Genomic DNA, 17,923 nt, shown 5'->3' on the forward strand with positions numbered 1-17,923 from the left:
CAAAGATACCACCATAAAGGAAAATTATAGGCCAATATCTTTGGTGAATATAGACACAAAAATTTTCAACAAAATTTTAGCCAACCAGAGTTCCCATTGTGGAACAACAGAGACAAATCTGACTAATAGACATGAGGATGCAGGTTTGATCCCTGGCCTCGCTCTGTGGGTCAGGGATCTGGTGTTGCCGTAAGTTGTGGTGTAGGTTGCAGTTGTGGCACGGATGCTGCATTGCTGTGGCTGTGGTATAGGCCAGCTTCTGTAGCTCCATTCCAATCCTGGCCTGGGAACTTCCATATACTGCATGAGAGGCCCTAAAAAGCAACAACAACAACAAAAATCTTCACCAGCCAAATACACCAACATATAAAAATGATCATACACCAATTGGGATTCAAACCAAGTTCACAAGGAGAGTTCAACATATGAAAATCAATCAATGTCATACTCCACATTAACAAAAGTCAAAAAACACATGATCATCTCAATAGACACAGAAAAAGCATTCGACAAAATTCGAAATCGACTCATGACAAAAACTCTTACCAAAGTCAGTATAGAGGGACCATACCTTAAAAAATAAAGGCCGTTTAGGACAAACACACACCCAATATCACACTCAATGGAGGAAAACTGAAAAGCTTCTCACTAAAATCTGGAACAAAACAAGGATGCCCACTCTCACCACTTTTATTTAATGTAGTATTGGAAGTCATAGCCACAACAATCAGACAAACAAAATAAACAAAGGGTATCCAAATTAAAAGACAAGAGGTAAAATTGTCACTCTATGCAAATGACATGATACCATATATAGAAAACCCTAAGGACTCCATACAAAAACTACTTGAAGTGATCAACACATCCAGCACAGTAGCAGGATACAAGATTAATATTCAGAAATCAGCTGCTATTCTGTATACTAAAAATGAAATATTAGAAAAGGAATATAAAAATACAATGACTTTTAAAATTAAATATCTAGGAATAAACCTGACCAAGGAGGTGAAAGACATATGCTAAGAACTGTAAAATATTAATCAAAGAAATTAAAGAGGATTAAAAGAATTGGAAAAATATGCCATGCTCCTGGATTGAAAGAATTAATATCATTAAAATGGCCATACCATCCAAAGCAATCTACAGATTTAATGCAATTCCCAGTGAAATTACCCTGGACATTTTTCACAAAACTAGAGAAAGCAATCCAAAAATTTATATGGAACCATAAAAGACCCAGAATTGCCAAAGCAATCCTGAGGGGGAAAAAAACCCAAGCAGGAGGCCTAACTCTCCCTGACTTCAGGCAATATTATAAAGCTGCAATAATCAAGACAGTGTGGGACGGGTACAAAAACAGACAAACAGGCCAATGGAACAAAATAGAGAACACAAAAATAAACCCAGACACCTATGGTCAATTAATCTTCAACAAAGGAGGCAAGAACATAAAATGGGGAAAAGACAGTCTTTTCAGGAAGTGGTGCTGGGAAAACTGGACAGCTGCATGTAAATCTATGAAACTAGAACACACCCTCACACTATACACAAAAATAAACTCAAAACGGTTTAAAGACTTAAACATAAGACAAGACACCATCGAACTCATTGAAAAGAACATAGGCAAAACACTCTTTGACAGCAACTATACAAATGTTTTCTTAGGTCAGTCTCCCAAGGCAACAGAAGTAAAAAAAAATAAGCCAATGGGACCTAATTGAACTCAAAAGATTTGCACAGCAAAGGAAACCATAAAAAAAAACCTACAGAATGGGAGAAAATAGTTGCAAACAATGCAACTGATAAGAGCTTAACCTCCAAAATATACAAACAACTCATACAACTCAAGAGCAAAAAACAAACAACCCAATGGCAAAATTGGCAGAAGATCTGAATAGACATTTCTCCAAAGAAGACATACAGATGGCCAACAGGCACATGAAAAAAAAATGCTCCAAAATTGCTAAGTATTAGATAAATGCAAATCAAAATAACAATGTGGTACCACCTCACACTTGTCAGAATGTCTATTATTAATAAGTCTACAAATAACAAATGCTGGAGAGGGTGTGAAGAAAAGAGAACCCTCCTACACTGTTGCTGGAAATGTAAATTGGTACAATTACTATGGAAAACAATATGAAGGGACCTCAGAAAATTAAATATAGAAACTACCACCTGATCCAACAATCCCACCCTTGGACATATATCCATACAAAACTTTTATTGATAAAGATTCACACACCCCTATGTTCATTGTAGCACTATTCACAATAGCCAAGACATGGAAAAAACCTAAATGTCCAACAACGGATGAATGGATTAAGACTATGTGGTACATGTACACAATGAAATACTATTCAGCCATAAAAAAGAACAAAATAATGCCTTTTGCAGCAACATGTAGGGGAACTTAAGATTCTCATGTTAAGTGAAGTCAGTCAGCAAGAGAAGGACAAATTCCATATGTTATCACATATCTGGAATCTAATATGTAGCACAAATGAACTTATCTACAGAAAAGAAGCAATTCATGGACATGGAGAACAGATGTGATTGCCATGGATGAGGGGGAGAGAGTGGGATAGACTGGAAATTTAGCATAGATTGCATTTGCAGTGGAAAGACAATGAGATCCTGCTGTGAAGCACAGAGAATCCTATCCAGTCACTTGATGGAACATAATGGAGAATAAGGTGAGAAAAAGAAAGTAGGTATATGTGTAACAGGGTCACTTTGCTGTAGAGCAGAAATTGACAGAATACTGCAAATTAACTTTAATAAAAATTCTAATAATATTTTTAAAAGATAAAATAAAACAAAAAATTAATTATACAAATGAACTTATTTGCAGAACAGAAACAGACCTACAGACTTTGAAAACAAACATGGTAACTAACGTGGACAGGTGGAGAGGGAAGGATGGACTGGGTTTTTGAGATTGACATATGCACACTGAGGTATTATGGAATGATTGGCCAATGGGGACCTGCTGTATAGTATAGAGAACTCTACCCAATATTCTGTGATAATCTATGTGGGAAAAAATTGTGAAAGAGAATGGATATGTGTACATGTATAAAGGAGTCACTTTGTTGTACAACAGAAATTATCCACATTGTAACTCAGCTATACTTCAATAAAACTTTTTAAAGTGAAATAAACTTGGAGTTCCCATCATGGCTCAGTGGTTAATGAATCCGACTAGGATCCATGGGGTTGCAAGTTCAACCCCTGGCCTTGCTCAGTGGGTTAAGAATCCAGCGTTGACATGAGCTGTGGTGTGGGTCACAGATGCGGCTCGGATCCCGCGTTGCTGTGGCTGTGGTGTGTGCCAGCGGCTACAGCTCCAATTGGACCCCTAGCCTGGGAACCTCCATATGCCACGGGTGTGGCCCTAGAAAAGGCAAAAAAAAAGTGAAATAAATTTAATATCATTTTAAAAAATGGAAGCAACCAAGATAAATAAACTGAGTGGATAAATAAACTGTTTGGCATCCAGACAGTAGAATACTAGCCAGTGCTATAAAGAAATGGAGAAGAAGTTCCCATCGTGGAGCAGTGGTTAACGAATCTGACTAGGAACCATGAGGTTGTGGGTTCGATCCCTGCCCTTGCTCAGTGGGTTAACGATTCAGCGTTGCCGTGAGCTGTGGTGTAGGTCGCAGACGCAGCTCGGATCCTGCATTGCTGTGGCTCTGGCGTAGGCTGGCAGCTACAGCTCCGATTCGACCCCTAGCCTGGGAACATCCATATGCCGCTGAAGCGACCCAAGAAATGGCAAAAAGACAAAAAAAAAGAAAAGAAATGGAGAAAACTTAAATACATATTTCTAAATAAAAGAAGCCAATTCCCTAATGGCCTAGCGGTTAAGAAACTGGCATCGTCATTGCTGTGGCATGGGTTATTACTGTTGTGCATGTCCATCCCTGACCTGGAAACTTCCACATGCCACAGGAGTGCACCAAATATAAAGAATACATATTTTATGATTACAGCAGTATCACATTCTGAATAAGAAAAAAACTATGGAGACAGAAAAAGGATCAGTGGTTACCAGGTATTAAGGGTGAAGGACAGATGAATAAACTAAGCATGGAGGATTTGGAGGGCAGTAAAATGACTCTCTATGTTTCAATAGTAGATACATATTATTACACAATTATCCAAACCCATAGAAAGTACAAAACCAAGAATTAACCCTAATGTAAACTATGAACTTTGGGTTATAGTGATGAGTCAACATAGGGTCATCAATTGTATCAACTGTACCCCTCTGGTGGGGGACATTGATAATAGGAGAGGTTATGCATATGTAGGGGCGGGAGGTATTTTGGAAATCTCTGTATCTTCCTCTCAATTTTGCTGTGAATCTAATCCTGCTCTAAAATATAACTCCACTGAGAAAGAAAAGAGCTTAAGAGCAATATCTAGGTTTAAGATCTGTTTGGAGAGCCATCTGTATACAAGCTGTTTTAAAAACTCAGCTGTACATGAGAGTTCCCAGGGAGTATAGAAACATTTAGTGAAAGAGAAAATCAGTGGTGAAATCTGCAGACCACAGGAAAATAAGTCAATGCAGAACCCAAAGAAGCAAAAGCTATAAAATTAGCAGGAAAGTCTGAGCAAGGTCTTAAAAACAAAAGAGTTTCAAGGAAGAGATGATGAATAGAATTAAAGGCAACAGATGTCAACTAGAATTAGGACTGGGAAGGATCTTCAAGAGTTAGAACCAGGATCACTGAGGATCAACTGAGAGTTCCTGTTCTGAGTCTCTTCACTTCTGTTTGCTTTCTGTGTGGAGTGTTTTCCCCATCTCCTTCACGTCTCTCATCCTCAGTTCATTTAGTACCTAATCCCCATGTCACTTCCACTAGAGCATTTTCTGAACATCTGGGCAAGGAAGCAGCCCTCACTGTCACTCTAGTTTTTATAATACCACTTACATAGATGTATATTATTTTGCTTATCTATTGCCTAGTTATTATTACCCCCTATGAGAATGTGAAAATAGGGTCTTCATTGTACTCACTACCAATGTTAGCACCCATGACTGAGCCCCCAGAGGACCTGGAAAACGAAGGGGCCTATTGTGTCTGTTGAATAAACCAAGACTAGCAGAAGCCAACTTGCTGAGGTAGAGTGATAATACAAGGGAAGGAAATGAAAGCATTGAATACAGACTTTTTTTTAGTAAAGAGATGTGGCAATATCTGTGGATAGACCGCTGGGACAGGCCCAAGGAGGTAACAGAACTTTGTGAACATCTACAGATTTAATTATGGATTAACAGATTCTCCCTTCGTAAAGACCCTTCCTGCTCTATTTGGTGAGGATATGGTTCATATTTAATGTATATCAGTAATGTGAATGAACATATTTACAGTTTGCTTGCTGTATATCTAGGTAATATTGACAGAATCATGATTCAAAAATGCCTAGTCAAAAGAAAAGGATGAAATTTAACAGCTAAATGTGAAGTCCCATGCAGGTTGGAGATAGCAGAACACCGAAGCCCTCTAGAGAGCCTACTAGAAACTGGTCAGGAGGCAGTGTTGCACTGGGGTTAAGGGAGTGGGTGGTGGGTCACACTGGGCTGTATCTACATTGGTTCCACTGCCTTCTACCTGGGTATCTTTGAGCAAAGGTTCTAAGCTCTTTGAGCCTCATTTTTTCCTCTTTAAACTGAAGACATTGATATTGAACTTGAGCTGGAAGAGGTGAGTCCAGTCTCAAAGTGGAGGTAAAACCACCGCCTGGTCACCCCCAGCTGGACTCCAGCCATTGCAAGCCACTGCTGTGGGGTGGGTCGGGTGTAGGAGGGCCATGATCCAAAGGAACCAAAGCAATTGAGAAAACTCTTTATTGGTGGTCTGAACTTTGAAACTACAGATGATAGTTTAAGAGAACATTTTGAGAAATGGGGAACACTTACAGATTGTGTGGTGATGAGAGACCCCCAAACAAAATGTTCCAGGGGATTTTGTTTTGTGACTTACTCTTGTGTTGAAGAGGTGGATGCAGCAATGTGTGCTGGACCACATAAGGTTGATGTGCATGTAGTGGAACCAAAGAGAGCTGTTTCTAGAGAGGATTCTGTAAAGCCTGGTGCCCATCTAACAGTGAAGAAAATTTTTGTTGGTGGTATTAAAGAAGATACAGAAGAATACAATTTGAAAGACTACTTTGAAAAGTAGGGCAAAATTGAAACCATAGAAGTTATGGAAGACAGGCAGAGTAGGAAAAAGAGAGGATTTGCTTTTGTAACTTGTGATGATCATGATACAGTTGTTAAAACTGTTGTTCAGAAATACCACACTATAAATGGGCATAATTGTGAAGTGAAAAATCCCCTTTCTAAACAAGAAATGCAATTTACCAGATCACAGAGAGCTCATGGAGAGGGATCTGGCAACTTTATGGGTCATGGAGATGGCAGAGGCAACTTTGGCTGTGGTGGAAACTTTGGTGGAAGAGGAAGTTATCGTGGTGGAGGTGGTGGCAGCAGGGGTAGTTATGGAGGAGGTGATGGTGGATATAATGGATTTAGAGGTGATGGTGGCAACTATGGTGGTTGTCCTGGTTACAGTAGTAGAGGAGGCTATGGTGGTGGTGGACCAGGATATGGAAACCAAGATGGTGGATATGGTGGGGGGGATATGATTGTTACAATGAAGGAGGAAATTTTGGAGGTGGTAACTATGATGGTGGTGGGAACTATAATGATTTTGGAAATTATAGTGGACAACAACAAATTATGGACCCGTGAAGGGGGGAAGTTTTGGTGGAAGAAGCTCAGGCAGTCCCTATGGTGGTGGTTATGGATCTGGTGGTGGAAGTGGTGGATATGGTAGCAGAAGGTTCTAAAAACTCAGCAGAAAAGGGCTACAGTTCTTAGCAGGAGAGAGAGCAAGGAGTTGTCAGGAAAGTTGCAGGTTACTTTGAGACAGTCATCCCAAATGCATTAGAGGAACTGTAAAAAGAGGAACAATGATCCATAGTCAGAAAATTTACTGCTGGACTTCCCATGTGGCTCACAACATAGACAGAAAAGTTACTGCAGCTTAAACAGGAAACCCTTCTTGTTCAGGACTGTCATAGCCACAGTTTGCAAAAAGTGTAGCTATTGATTAATGCAATGTAGTATCAATTAGATGTACATTCCTGAGTTTTTTTTAAAAAAAATAATAAAAAATAAATTGGAGGCACTAATACCTACTTGGCATAGTTTTTATGAGGCCAACTGAGAAAACCCATGCAAAGTACATGCAAGAGCAATGACACATAGTTAAGTGCAAGTATCAGTAGGTATTTTTGTGGTATAATAAATATATTTGGTCTTTGTCCCCCATTCCTGGCTCAAGGTCTTAAAACCCTTGGAGTTTCCTGAGTGATAGGAGTGTCTTTTGCTATTCAAAGGAGCCCCATTTTTTTCCCTTGAAAGCTTTACTGAAGTACAGTTGATTTACAAAGTTGTGATAAGTCCTACTATATAACAAAGTGATTCAGTTATACACATTCACATATCCATTCTTTTTTAGATGCATTTGCCATATAGGTTATCACAGAATTTTGGGTAGAGTTCCCTGTGCTATACAGCAGGTCCACATTGAAAAGGAGCCCCTTTTGATCACATCTGATCTTATGCTAATGAGATGACTTAAGGCAGGGCCCCTAGGTAGGCTCAGGATGGAGTTGATCATCAGAAAGACCCAGTGATTAGAAAGCTGGAAATTTCAGCCCACCCACTAACCTCCAAAAAAGAGAGGGGTGGAAGTCTGGAGATAAAGCTCTATAAAAAATCTCTTGAGAATGAAATAATGCCATTTGCAGCAATGTGGATGCAACTAGAGATTCTCGTAGTAAGTGAAGGAAGTTATAAAAAGAAAGACAAATACCATAGGCTGTCATAGCCACAATCACACTTATATGTGATTGGTACAAATGAACCTATTGACAAAACAGAAACAGATTCACAGATGTAGAGAACAGACTTGCGGTTGCAAAGGGGGAAGGGGAAGGGAGTAGGATGGACTGGGAATTTGGGGTCAGTAGATGAAAACTATTACATTTAGAATGAATAGGCAGGAGTTCTGTCGTGGCTCAGCAGTAACAAACCCAACTAGTATCCATGAGGACTCAGGTTTGATCCCTGGCCTTGCTCAGTGGGTTAAGGATCCGGTGTTATGGTGAGCTGTGGTATAGGTCACAGATGAAGCTCAGATCCCGCATTGCTGTGGCTGTGGTGTAGGCCAGCAGCTGCAGCTCTGATTTAACCCCTAGCCTGGGAACTTGCATATGCCACAGGTATGGCCCTAAAAAAAAAAAAAAAAAGAATGGATAAGCAATAAGATCCCACTGTATAGAACAAGGCATTATACTCAATCTCTTGAGATATAACATGATTTAAGATACTATGAGAAAAAAATATATGTACATATGTATGTATATGTGTATGTATATGTATATATACACACACACATATGGCCAGTTCACTTTGCTCTATAGAAGAAATTGGCACAACATTGTGAATCAAGCACAATTTTTAAAATGTAAAAGAAAAAAAATCTCTTGAACAATGAGATTTGGAGACCTGTGTTGGTAAATGCATCCACATGCCAGGAGGGTGGAACACCCCAATTCCATGGGGCTAGAAGCTCCTGGACTCCAAACACTTCTGAACATTACCCTATTTGTCTCTTCATCAGGTTGTTTATTTGTGCTCCTTATAATATCCTTTATAATAAATGTAGATGTAAGTAAATTATTTCCTTGATTTCTGAGTCATTCTAGCAAATTTTCAAACCTGAGTAGGGCATCATGGGAATCCCCAATTTGTAGCCAAGTCAGAAAGCAGTATGCGTAATCTAGGGACCCACTACTTGCAATTGATATCTGACATTGGTGTGGGGCTGGGAGAAGGCAGTCTTGTAGGACTGAGCCCTTAACTTGAGGTCTATAATAACTCTGGGTGGTTAGTGTCGAAACTGAATTGACTTGTAAGACACCCGGTTGGCGTCTGCAGAGAATTGATTATTGGTGTTAGAAAACACCCCCAGAATTGTATACTATTATTAACTGCAGACTTCCAATTGAACTCATGATCTGATGTGATTGCCAAAAGTATAAGGAAAATCCCAGACCTAACCAGTGACAGCATAGTGCCCTCATACAGGAGGTAAAATTCCATCCCATGTTGTGAGCGGTATCAGGTTCAGGTCTGGGCACTGCCCTTCCAATAGGAACATTAACAGACCAACCTTTACCTAGGGCAGCATATCCAAAGAGGTGAAGGTACTAAGCCATGTCCTAGTTAAGGATTTAGAGACATCCAGGCAAAAGATGAGAAGACCTAGAGTATAAATGTTGTCTTTGAGGAATTGAGATTAGCATCCTTCAGCAGAATCTGGGGAGCAGAACACAGACAAATGCACAAAAATTAAAGAAGATGCTGCATAGAAATAAGAACTGCAGGAGGTGTGGTAATGACCGCACTGCTTAGAAGTTTTCACACATAAAACAAGCGACTGACTATCCATGTGAATGTCTTAGAAGCAAGTGTTTCACTTAATAGTGAACTGGGCTGCACAATTCCTAAGGTTACTTTCAGCTCTGAGAATCTCCTGTTCTACAAACATAAATATCTTACTAGCAGTAGGTAATATCTAGCACTCCAAACTACTTTGGACATTGTCTCTTCCATTCTCTACCCTCAACTTTATCTGAGTAACCTTTTTTTAGAGTAACCCTCATTCACATTTTCCAAGTAACGCATCCCTGAAGATAACTTGCTTTACTGCTGAGAAACTAATGAAGACTTACCCCAGTTTTTGCAGGTTACATTGTGGATGCTTTGCTTTTTCACATAAAATTCCAACTCCTGAGTCTCCCAGGGCATTTTCACCCAAGTAGAGTCTGGTCAGGGAATGATTGCTGCTCAGGACCGACGCAAGATCCTCACAACACGCTGATGTGAGACGGCAACTGACCAACCTTCCATAGAGATGGTAGAATGTCACAACACCTCTCTTTCCCTATTCCCACTCTGCTGTGAGTGTTGCCCCTGCCCCTGACTCCTGGCCAGCATGGTAAGAGTATTCAAGCTCTCTATTAATTTTTTGTTTCCATTTCTGTTGGTCTAATAGCAAGTAAACACCTTCTAAGCCCATGCAACATTGCAACATCTTCTCAGATCTCTACACTTATTTTTAATTGCGATGTAACATAAAATTTACCATTAAAAACATTTATAGGAGTTCCTGTCGTGTCTCAGTGGTTAACAAACCCGACTAGCATCCATGAGGACGCCGGTTTGATCCCTGGCCTCTCTCAGTGGGTTAGGGATCTGATGTTGCCGTGAACTATGGTATAGGTCGCAGATATGGCTCAGATCCCATGTTATGTGGCTGCGGCACAGGCCAGTGGCTACAGCTCCGATTAGACCCCTCGTCTGGGAACCTCCACATGCCACCAGTGCAGCCCTAAATGAAAAAAAAGACCCAAAAAAAATTTTTTTAATTTATAAATGTACAATTAAGTATATTTATGTCATTGTTCAACTATCACCACTGTCAATCTCCAGAAATCTTTTCATCTTCCCAAACTGAAACTTTTTTTTTTTTTTTTGCTTTTTAGGGCTGCACCAGTGGCATATGTAAGTTCCCAGGCTAGGGGTCCAATCAGAGCTACAGCTGCCAGCCTACACCACAGCCACAGCAATGTGGGATCCAAGCCACATCTGTGACCTACACCACAGCTCACAGCAACACTGGATCCTTAACCCACTAAGCAAGGCCAGGGATTGAACCCTCATCATGGATCCTAGTTGGGTTTGTTAACTTCTGAGTCATGAAGGGAACCCACACTGAAAATTTGTACCTATTAAACAATAACTCCCAATTCTCCTCCCCGGGGCCCCTAAAAACCACCATTCTATTTCCTGTCTCTAGAATTTGTCTATTTTAGGTAGTTTATAAAAGGGTAATCATATAGTGCTTGCCCTTTTCATCTGGTTTATTTTACTTAATATAAAATCCTGGTTTTTGCTTTGTTTTTTTTATAATACCCATTCTTAAAGGGTGTGACTCAGCTCTACCATTTTCAAAGGCTTTCTTTTCTTCTTCAAAATTCAAGTACCTCCAGAAGCATACATCAAAGAGCTGCATGGAATGCCAAATGTCTGCATTGGTCTAGCACTGTTTTTCCTATTCAGTGTGGACCAAGGCCTTGGCATGAAGCTCCAAAACTCTTCTAAAGCAATGCAATATATTGGTTTTATTTTCCAATCTATATTGTAAATAGCTTACAGGCAAGCATGATACCTTTGATGGTTTTAGTTTCTCTCTAGGGCTCAGTAAGGGGCTTTTCCAACAAGAAGCACTCACTGAATTAATTATTGACAAACACCCAGAGATAAACACAGAATCCTCTAAGCAGCTAAGGCCATTCTCACACTAAAATGCTAACCCTCTACAATCCATCATGAATAGTTGAAGCCATGGTTCACGCATCATGAAGGAAGTTAGTTCAGACTCATGGTTCACACATCATGAAGGAAGTTAGTTCAGACTCACCAGAGCTTCTTTAGCTTGCAGAATAGATGCCTCAGTCCCACACACAAAAGTCTGATCCCAAAGTCTCCCAGGGCATTGTGGCTCAGATCCAGTTCCACTAACTTCTGGTTGTTGCTCAGGACAGAGGAGATGTTGAAGCAGCACTGATGGGACAGGCAACACTGTCCCAACCTTTATAACAAGCACAGAAACAGAAAACCTCTGAACATGGGCTGTTTTGCTGTCACTGACTTCTGGTCAATGCTAGTTTTCAAGCACCAGGCAGAGGCACTTGTGTTCTCATGTTACAAAGAGAAAGCTATAACTAAATTTTCTTGAAAGAAAATATCATCTTGGAGTTCCTGCTGTGGTGAAGTGGGTTAAGGATCCCATGTTGCCCAGCTATAGTGTAGGTCACAGCTGTGACTCAAATTAGATCCATGGCCCAGGAACTTCCATATGATGCAGGTGTGGTGAAGAAAAAAAGTATCATCTTATCAGAACTACTGACTACAGCTCAAGGCATGTCAGAAAGTTAGCTCTCAGCTCACTAGCTCAGTCTGAGACCAACAGCTAGAAAGAACCAGTCAGTGAACTCCCTCTATAAATAATGGTCAACTCTCAAATGTATAAATAGCATGTTCCTGTTTCATAAATGAAAAGAATGGTAAACCTATGGATTCTATTTCTTTACCACATATTCCTAACAGGTGAAACTCCCTCAGAAGAATGCTGTTTTCTCCAGGGTTATACCCATCTACCTCTTCTCTTTGTTATTCTGCTTGATTTAACCCCAGCCCTCCATCCATACTGAAGGAGCAAGCAGCTCTGAGTCTTGATTTGCTTTATACGTGCACACATATCATTGCCATCACCATCACCACCAACAAAAGGAATTAGTCTCTATAAGAGAAGCAACAGGAGTTCCCTTCGTGGCTCAGAAGAAACAAATCTGACTAGCATCCATGAGGCCACAGATTTGATCCCTGGCCTCGCTCAGTGGGTTAAGGATCCAGCATTGCTGTGAGCTATAGTGTAGGTCAAAGATGCAGCTTGGATCCTGCATTGCTGTGGCTATGGTGTAGGCCTGCAGCTGCAGCTCCAATTTGACCCCTAGCCTGGGAACCTCCATATTCTGTGGATGCGTCCCTAAAAGCACAAAAGAGAGAGAGAGAGAAGCAACAACAATACACTAGCCCATTTCCAGGGTAATAATTCAAATATCCCAGAACTTTGTTGAATTACCTTTCTGCCTCGATTTCCACACCAAATAAAAGCAAATGGATGACAATGTCTTTATATATCTGAAAAGCATCTCATTCCTACATATGTCTCCCTGTTTGTATCTCACTTTCTAGAATCACATAGGGGCACCCACAGAGGAGACAAGGGGAAGATGGCAGAGTAGAAGTACTGGAGCTCACCTTCTCTCATAAAAGCAACAAAATTACAAGCAACTGCTGAACAACCATCAACCAAACTGCAAACTATCAAAAAAAGATATCCTACTCCAGAAGACAAAGAGGAGGCCACATCAAGATGGTAGGAGGGGCAATTTCACAATATAAGCAGCCCCATGCCCACCAGATGGGAGGCCTACAGACTGGAAAGTTGCTATATCACAGAGACTCACCCACTTGAGTGAGAGTTCTGAGCCCCATATCAGATTCCCATGCCCAGGGATCTGGTACTGGGAGGAGGAGCCCCTGCAGCATTTGGTATTGAGGGCCAGCAGGGCTTGTGTGCAGGAGCTCCACAGGACTGGGGGAAACAGAGATTCCATTCTTGAAAGGTGCACACAGGTTTTCATGTGCACTGGGTCCCAGGGCAAAGAAGAGACTCCATAGGAATCTGGGTCAAATATGACTGTGGTTCTTAGAGGATCTCCTGGGAAAACAGGCAGTGACTGTGGCTCGTTGTGAGGGAAATCCATTGGAGGTAAAGGCCTCAGGAATAATCATCAGCATGTGCTCCTCTAGACCTAGTCATTTTTGAAAAATCTGGCCCCACCCATCAGGCTGAGAAGCTCCATGCCAAATAATAATCTGGGTAGGAACACAGTCCCACCCATCAGCAAATAGCCTGCCTAAAGACACCCCTAGGAACATAGCCACATAATTTCACACAAAGTCCCACCCACTAGAAGGATAAGAATCAGCACCACCTGCCAGAGGGCAAGAAACAGTCCTTCCCATCAGGAATCCTGCAGCAAGCCCCTATACCAACTTCAGCCACAAGGGGGTCAGACATCAGAACCAAGAGAGGCTACAACCCTATTGTCTACCAAAAGGAAACCACACCAAAAATCTATACAAAATGAAAAGTCAGAGATTTATGATCAGATAAGGGAACAGGAAAAAAAAAACAGAAAAATAACTAAGTGCTCTGGAGATAACCAGCCTCCAGGAAAAAGACTTTAGACTGATGATAGTGAAAATGATGCAAGACATTTGAAATAAACTAGAGGCAAAGATTTATAATTTTACAGCAAACATTGAGCAAAGAAATACAAGACTTAAAACTTAAGCAAGAAGAGATTCAAAATACAATAACTGAAATAAAAAATTCATTAGAAGCTGGAATACTACTCAGCCATAAAAAAGAATGACATAATGCCATTTGCAGCAACATGGATGGAGCTAGAGAATCTCATACTGAGTGAAATGAGCCAGAAAGACAAAGACAAATACCATATGATATCACTTATAACTGGAATCTAATATCCAGCACAAATGAACATCTCCTTAGAAAAGAAAATCATGGACTTGGAGAAGAGACTTGTGGCTGCCTGATGGGAGGGGGAGGGGGAGGGAGTAGGAGGGATCGGGAGCTTGGGCTTATCAGACACAACTTAGACTAGATTTACAAGGAGATCCTGCTGAATAGCATTGAGAACTTTGTCTAGATACTCATGTTGCAACAGAAGAAAGGGTGGGGGGAAAATGTAATTGTAATGTATACATGTAAGGATAACCTGACCCTCTTGCTGTACAGTGGGAAAAAAAATAAAATAAAATAAAATAAAATAAAATTCATTAGAAGCAACAAACAGCAGAATACAGGAGGCAGAAGAACAAATAAGCAAGGTGGAAAATAGACTAGTAGAAATCACAGATGAAGAACAGAAAAGAGAAAAAAGATTGAAAAGAAATGAAAACAGTCTAAGAGGACTCTGGGACAATGTTAAATGCACCAACATCCACAATATAGGGGTGCCAGGAGGAGAAGAGAGAGAAAGGGCCAGAGAAAATAACTGAAGAGTTAATAGCTGAAAACTTCCCTAACATGAGAAAGGAACCACTCACTCAAATCCAGAAAGCACAATGAGTACCATATAAAATAAACCCAAGGAGGAACACCCCGAGATGCATATTAATCAAACTGACCAAAGTTAAAAACAAAGACAAACTATTGAAAGCAGCTAGGGAAAAGAAACAAATAATATACAAGGGAACCCTGATAAGGTCATTAACTGTTTTTTCAGCAGAAATTCTGCAGACCAAAAGAGAGTGATATGATATAATTAAAGTGATGAAAGGAAAAAAAACCTCCAACCAAGATTACTCTACCCAGCAAGGCTTTCATTCAGATTTGAAGGAGAAATCAAAAGCTTTACAGACAAGCAAAAGCTAAGATAATTCAGCACCACTAAACCAGCTTTACAACAAATACTAAAGGAACTTGTCTAGATGGAAAAGGAAAGTTCATAACTAGAAACAAAAATATTGCCAATGACAAGGCTCATCAGGAAAGACATACATATAGTAAAGGTAGGAAATCATCCACCCACAAACATGCTACCAAATCCAGAAATCATGAGAAAAATAGAGTACAAATATAGGACACTGGAGATGCACCTGCAATTAAGAGTCACCAACTTAAAACAATTTTGTATATATACAGACCCCTATATCAAAACTTCATGGTAACTGCAAACCAAAAATCTATAATAGATACACATACAAATAAGAAAAAGCATACAGAATACAACAGAGGAGATGGGGAGAATGACATGGATAAAAGTGGAGAGGGCAGGTTAAGTGTCAAAACCTGCCAGAGCCTTGAAGGCAAGATTTTATAATTTATCAAAGGAGCAAAGAAAAAGCACTTAAGCAAGGAAATGGTATGGTCAAAGTATAATTTTCTAAATAACCATCTGTCTACTTTGTAAATTAATCATACTTCAATAAAACTTAAATAAATAAATAAATAAATAACCCTCTTTCTTCTGTACAGAAAATATTTGGGTGGGTGGCAAAAGTAGACCAAAGGGTTAACATTAATTCAGTATGTATTTCTGAGCATTAACATGTGGTAGGAAGCTTGCCCAGACATTACAGAGACAATTGTAGACAAACATGAATCCTGTCATAAGAAGCTGATGGTCTTGGAGGCAAATGCAATATCCAGACAAACAATGGTGGTTGTTGGACCTGGGCTGGTGAAGTTGAGATAGGCTGGAACCCAGGACCTGGGATGCTTTACTGCAATGCTTATACCTGAACAAACATCTCCTTGAGCAACAGAATACAAAGAAACTACAAGGGAATAAAAATAATTGCATGCATGCATAGTTAATCAAATTATAAACAATAAGATATAAAATGTTAAAACTCCAACTGCCATTCCTGAAGTTCCAGAGTACTGTGCATGATCCTTGCACATAACACCACCAAAAGCATGAGCAGACCACCAAATCCACACCTCTAGCCCCTATTCTCACTCCATTTAAGCCACCAACTCACTCAACCTTGGGGAGCAAGTAAGGGCACCTGTTACCTGTTTTCACTTCCTCATGCTGTAACACAAATGCCAATAAGGACTTGCCTGAATTCCTCTTATGAATTTATATTGATTAAGGAGTCTAAGGATCATGGACAGCAATGGAGTAAGGATAAGGAAAAATGGACAACAGCCTGCATATTAGGTAAAATTAATAAGGCTGGTGATGGGGTGGTTGTGATAAGTAAGAGAGGAAGGTATGAAAACATCCTGGAGTGGTGGGCTTTAACATTGGCTGTGTAGCTTATCAAAAGTACAGATATGTGGAGTTCTCCTATGGTGCAGTGGGCTAAGAATCTGGCATTTCACGGCAGTGGCTTAGGAGCTTGTCACCAATGTGGCCAAAAAAAAAAAGTGCAGATATGTGATGGAGGAGGGCTAGAAGGATGACCCATGCAATTGTGTGCTTAACTCAGGGTATGTGAGTCTAAATCACAGTTCAGGCTCAAAGCAAGCACTTTATTAATAAATCTACAGGAGATTCCCTGTGAAATTTTAATCTATAAATTTTGACGGCTTTCAACCCAGGTAGTTGTGCTGTAAATGATGAAATGCTTCAGTTCTCATCTACAAGCATGGTTGATGAAGAAATGGAAGATACTCAAAGTCACACTCTTTCATACCATCAACAAATGACTGATTTTTGGTTGCCCTTTATTCTTCCCCATATGAAATTTCCTAAACAACTGGCCTCCAATCCATTTTGCTTTCCACTTGTTATAGACTGAATTGTGTCCGCCTGCCCAAAATTTTATGTTGAAGTCTCAAAAGCTAGAACCTCAGAATGTGACTGTGTTTGGAGAGAGGGCTTTAAAAAGGTAATTATGTTAAAATGAGGTCATTAGGGCAGGTCTTAATCCAATCTGACTGGTGCCCTTGAAGAAGAGGAGATCAGACACAGAGAGAGAAAGAGAGAGAGACTGTGTGAAGACACAGGGAGAGTATAGCCATCTACAAGCCAAGGAGAGAGGTCCCAGGAGAAACCAACCCTGTTGACAACTTCATCTTGGACTTCTAGGTTCCAGGACTGTGAGAAAATTTGTTTGTTTGTTTAAGGCTCCCAGTATGTGATACTTTGTTATGGCAGCCTTGGAAAACTAATAAACCACTAATCTGGTTCTCTCTCTCTTTCTCACATACACACACACACACACACACACACACACACACACGCACACGCACACACATGCACACACACACACACACACAAACATGTGGGTTCTTACCATAATCTTCGAATGTTACAGCCAGGTTGCTGGAGCGTTTCACATAACACCTTCATCCCTGGGTCTCCCAGGCTGTTACCACTGAGGTTCAATTCAGTGAGATTCCAGTTATTGCTCAGGACTGAGAAGATGCCACTACAAAAGCTGGAAGTGAGATAGTTCACCAATCTAGAGATTGGAAGGAAGAAAAAATGAGAGAAAACAAAGTCAATCTCTAAAAATAGCAAGCTGAAACTAGGGACCAGGGGTGGCTGACATCAGTTCAAAGGCCTTCCAGAAATTAAGAAATGAGTCACAGAACCAAAGACTGTGCACTGAGGAATGAAAATGACCAGAGAAGACTTGATAAGAATATTTTGCAAA

General features: G+C 40.3%; 1 protein-coding gene and 1 pseudogene across 4 annotated transcripts in view; one reads left to right on the forward strand and one right to left on the reverse strand.

The window, feature by feature from the left end:
- Positions 1–6,947, forward strand: part of LOC125123881 (heterogeneous nuclear ribonucleoprotein A3-like) — a 34,298-nt pseudogene extending 27,351 nt beyond the window's left edge.
- NLRP3 (NLR family pyrin domain containing 3) overlaps positions 1–17,923 on the reverse strand; it is an 83,804-nt gene that overhangs the window by 46,428 nt on the left and 19,453 nt on the right. For 2 of the 4 annotated variants that reach the window (XM_047776380.1, XM_047776382.1), the window contains 3 exons: positions 17,561–17,728; positions 11,574–11,744; positions 9,823–9,993 (listed from right to left, as the gene is read on the reverse strand). In XM_047776380.1, coding sequence (XP_047632336.1) covers positions 9,823–9,993; positions 11,574–11,744; positions 17,561–17,728 — 510 coding nt within the window. Of the gene's footprint in view, positions 1–8,511; positions 9,407–9,822; positions 9,994–11,573; positions 11,745–17,560; positions 17,729–17,923 lie in introns of those variants that run through there. The other 2 variants (XM_047776384.1, XM_047776383.1) reach the window with 2 other exon arrangements.

The sequence above is a fragment of the Phacochoerus africanus genome, chromosome 4, assembly GCF_016906955.1.
Source record: "Phacochoerus africanus isolate WHEZ1 chromosome 4, ROS_Pafr_v1, whole genome shotgun sequence".
Classification (NCBI taxonomy): domain Eukaryota; kingdom Metazoa; phylum Chordata; class Mammalia; order Artiodactyla; family Suidae; genus Phacochoerus; species Phacochoerus africanus.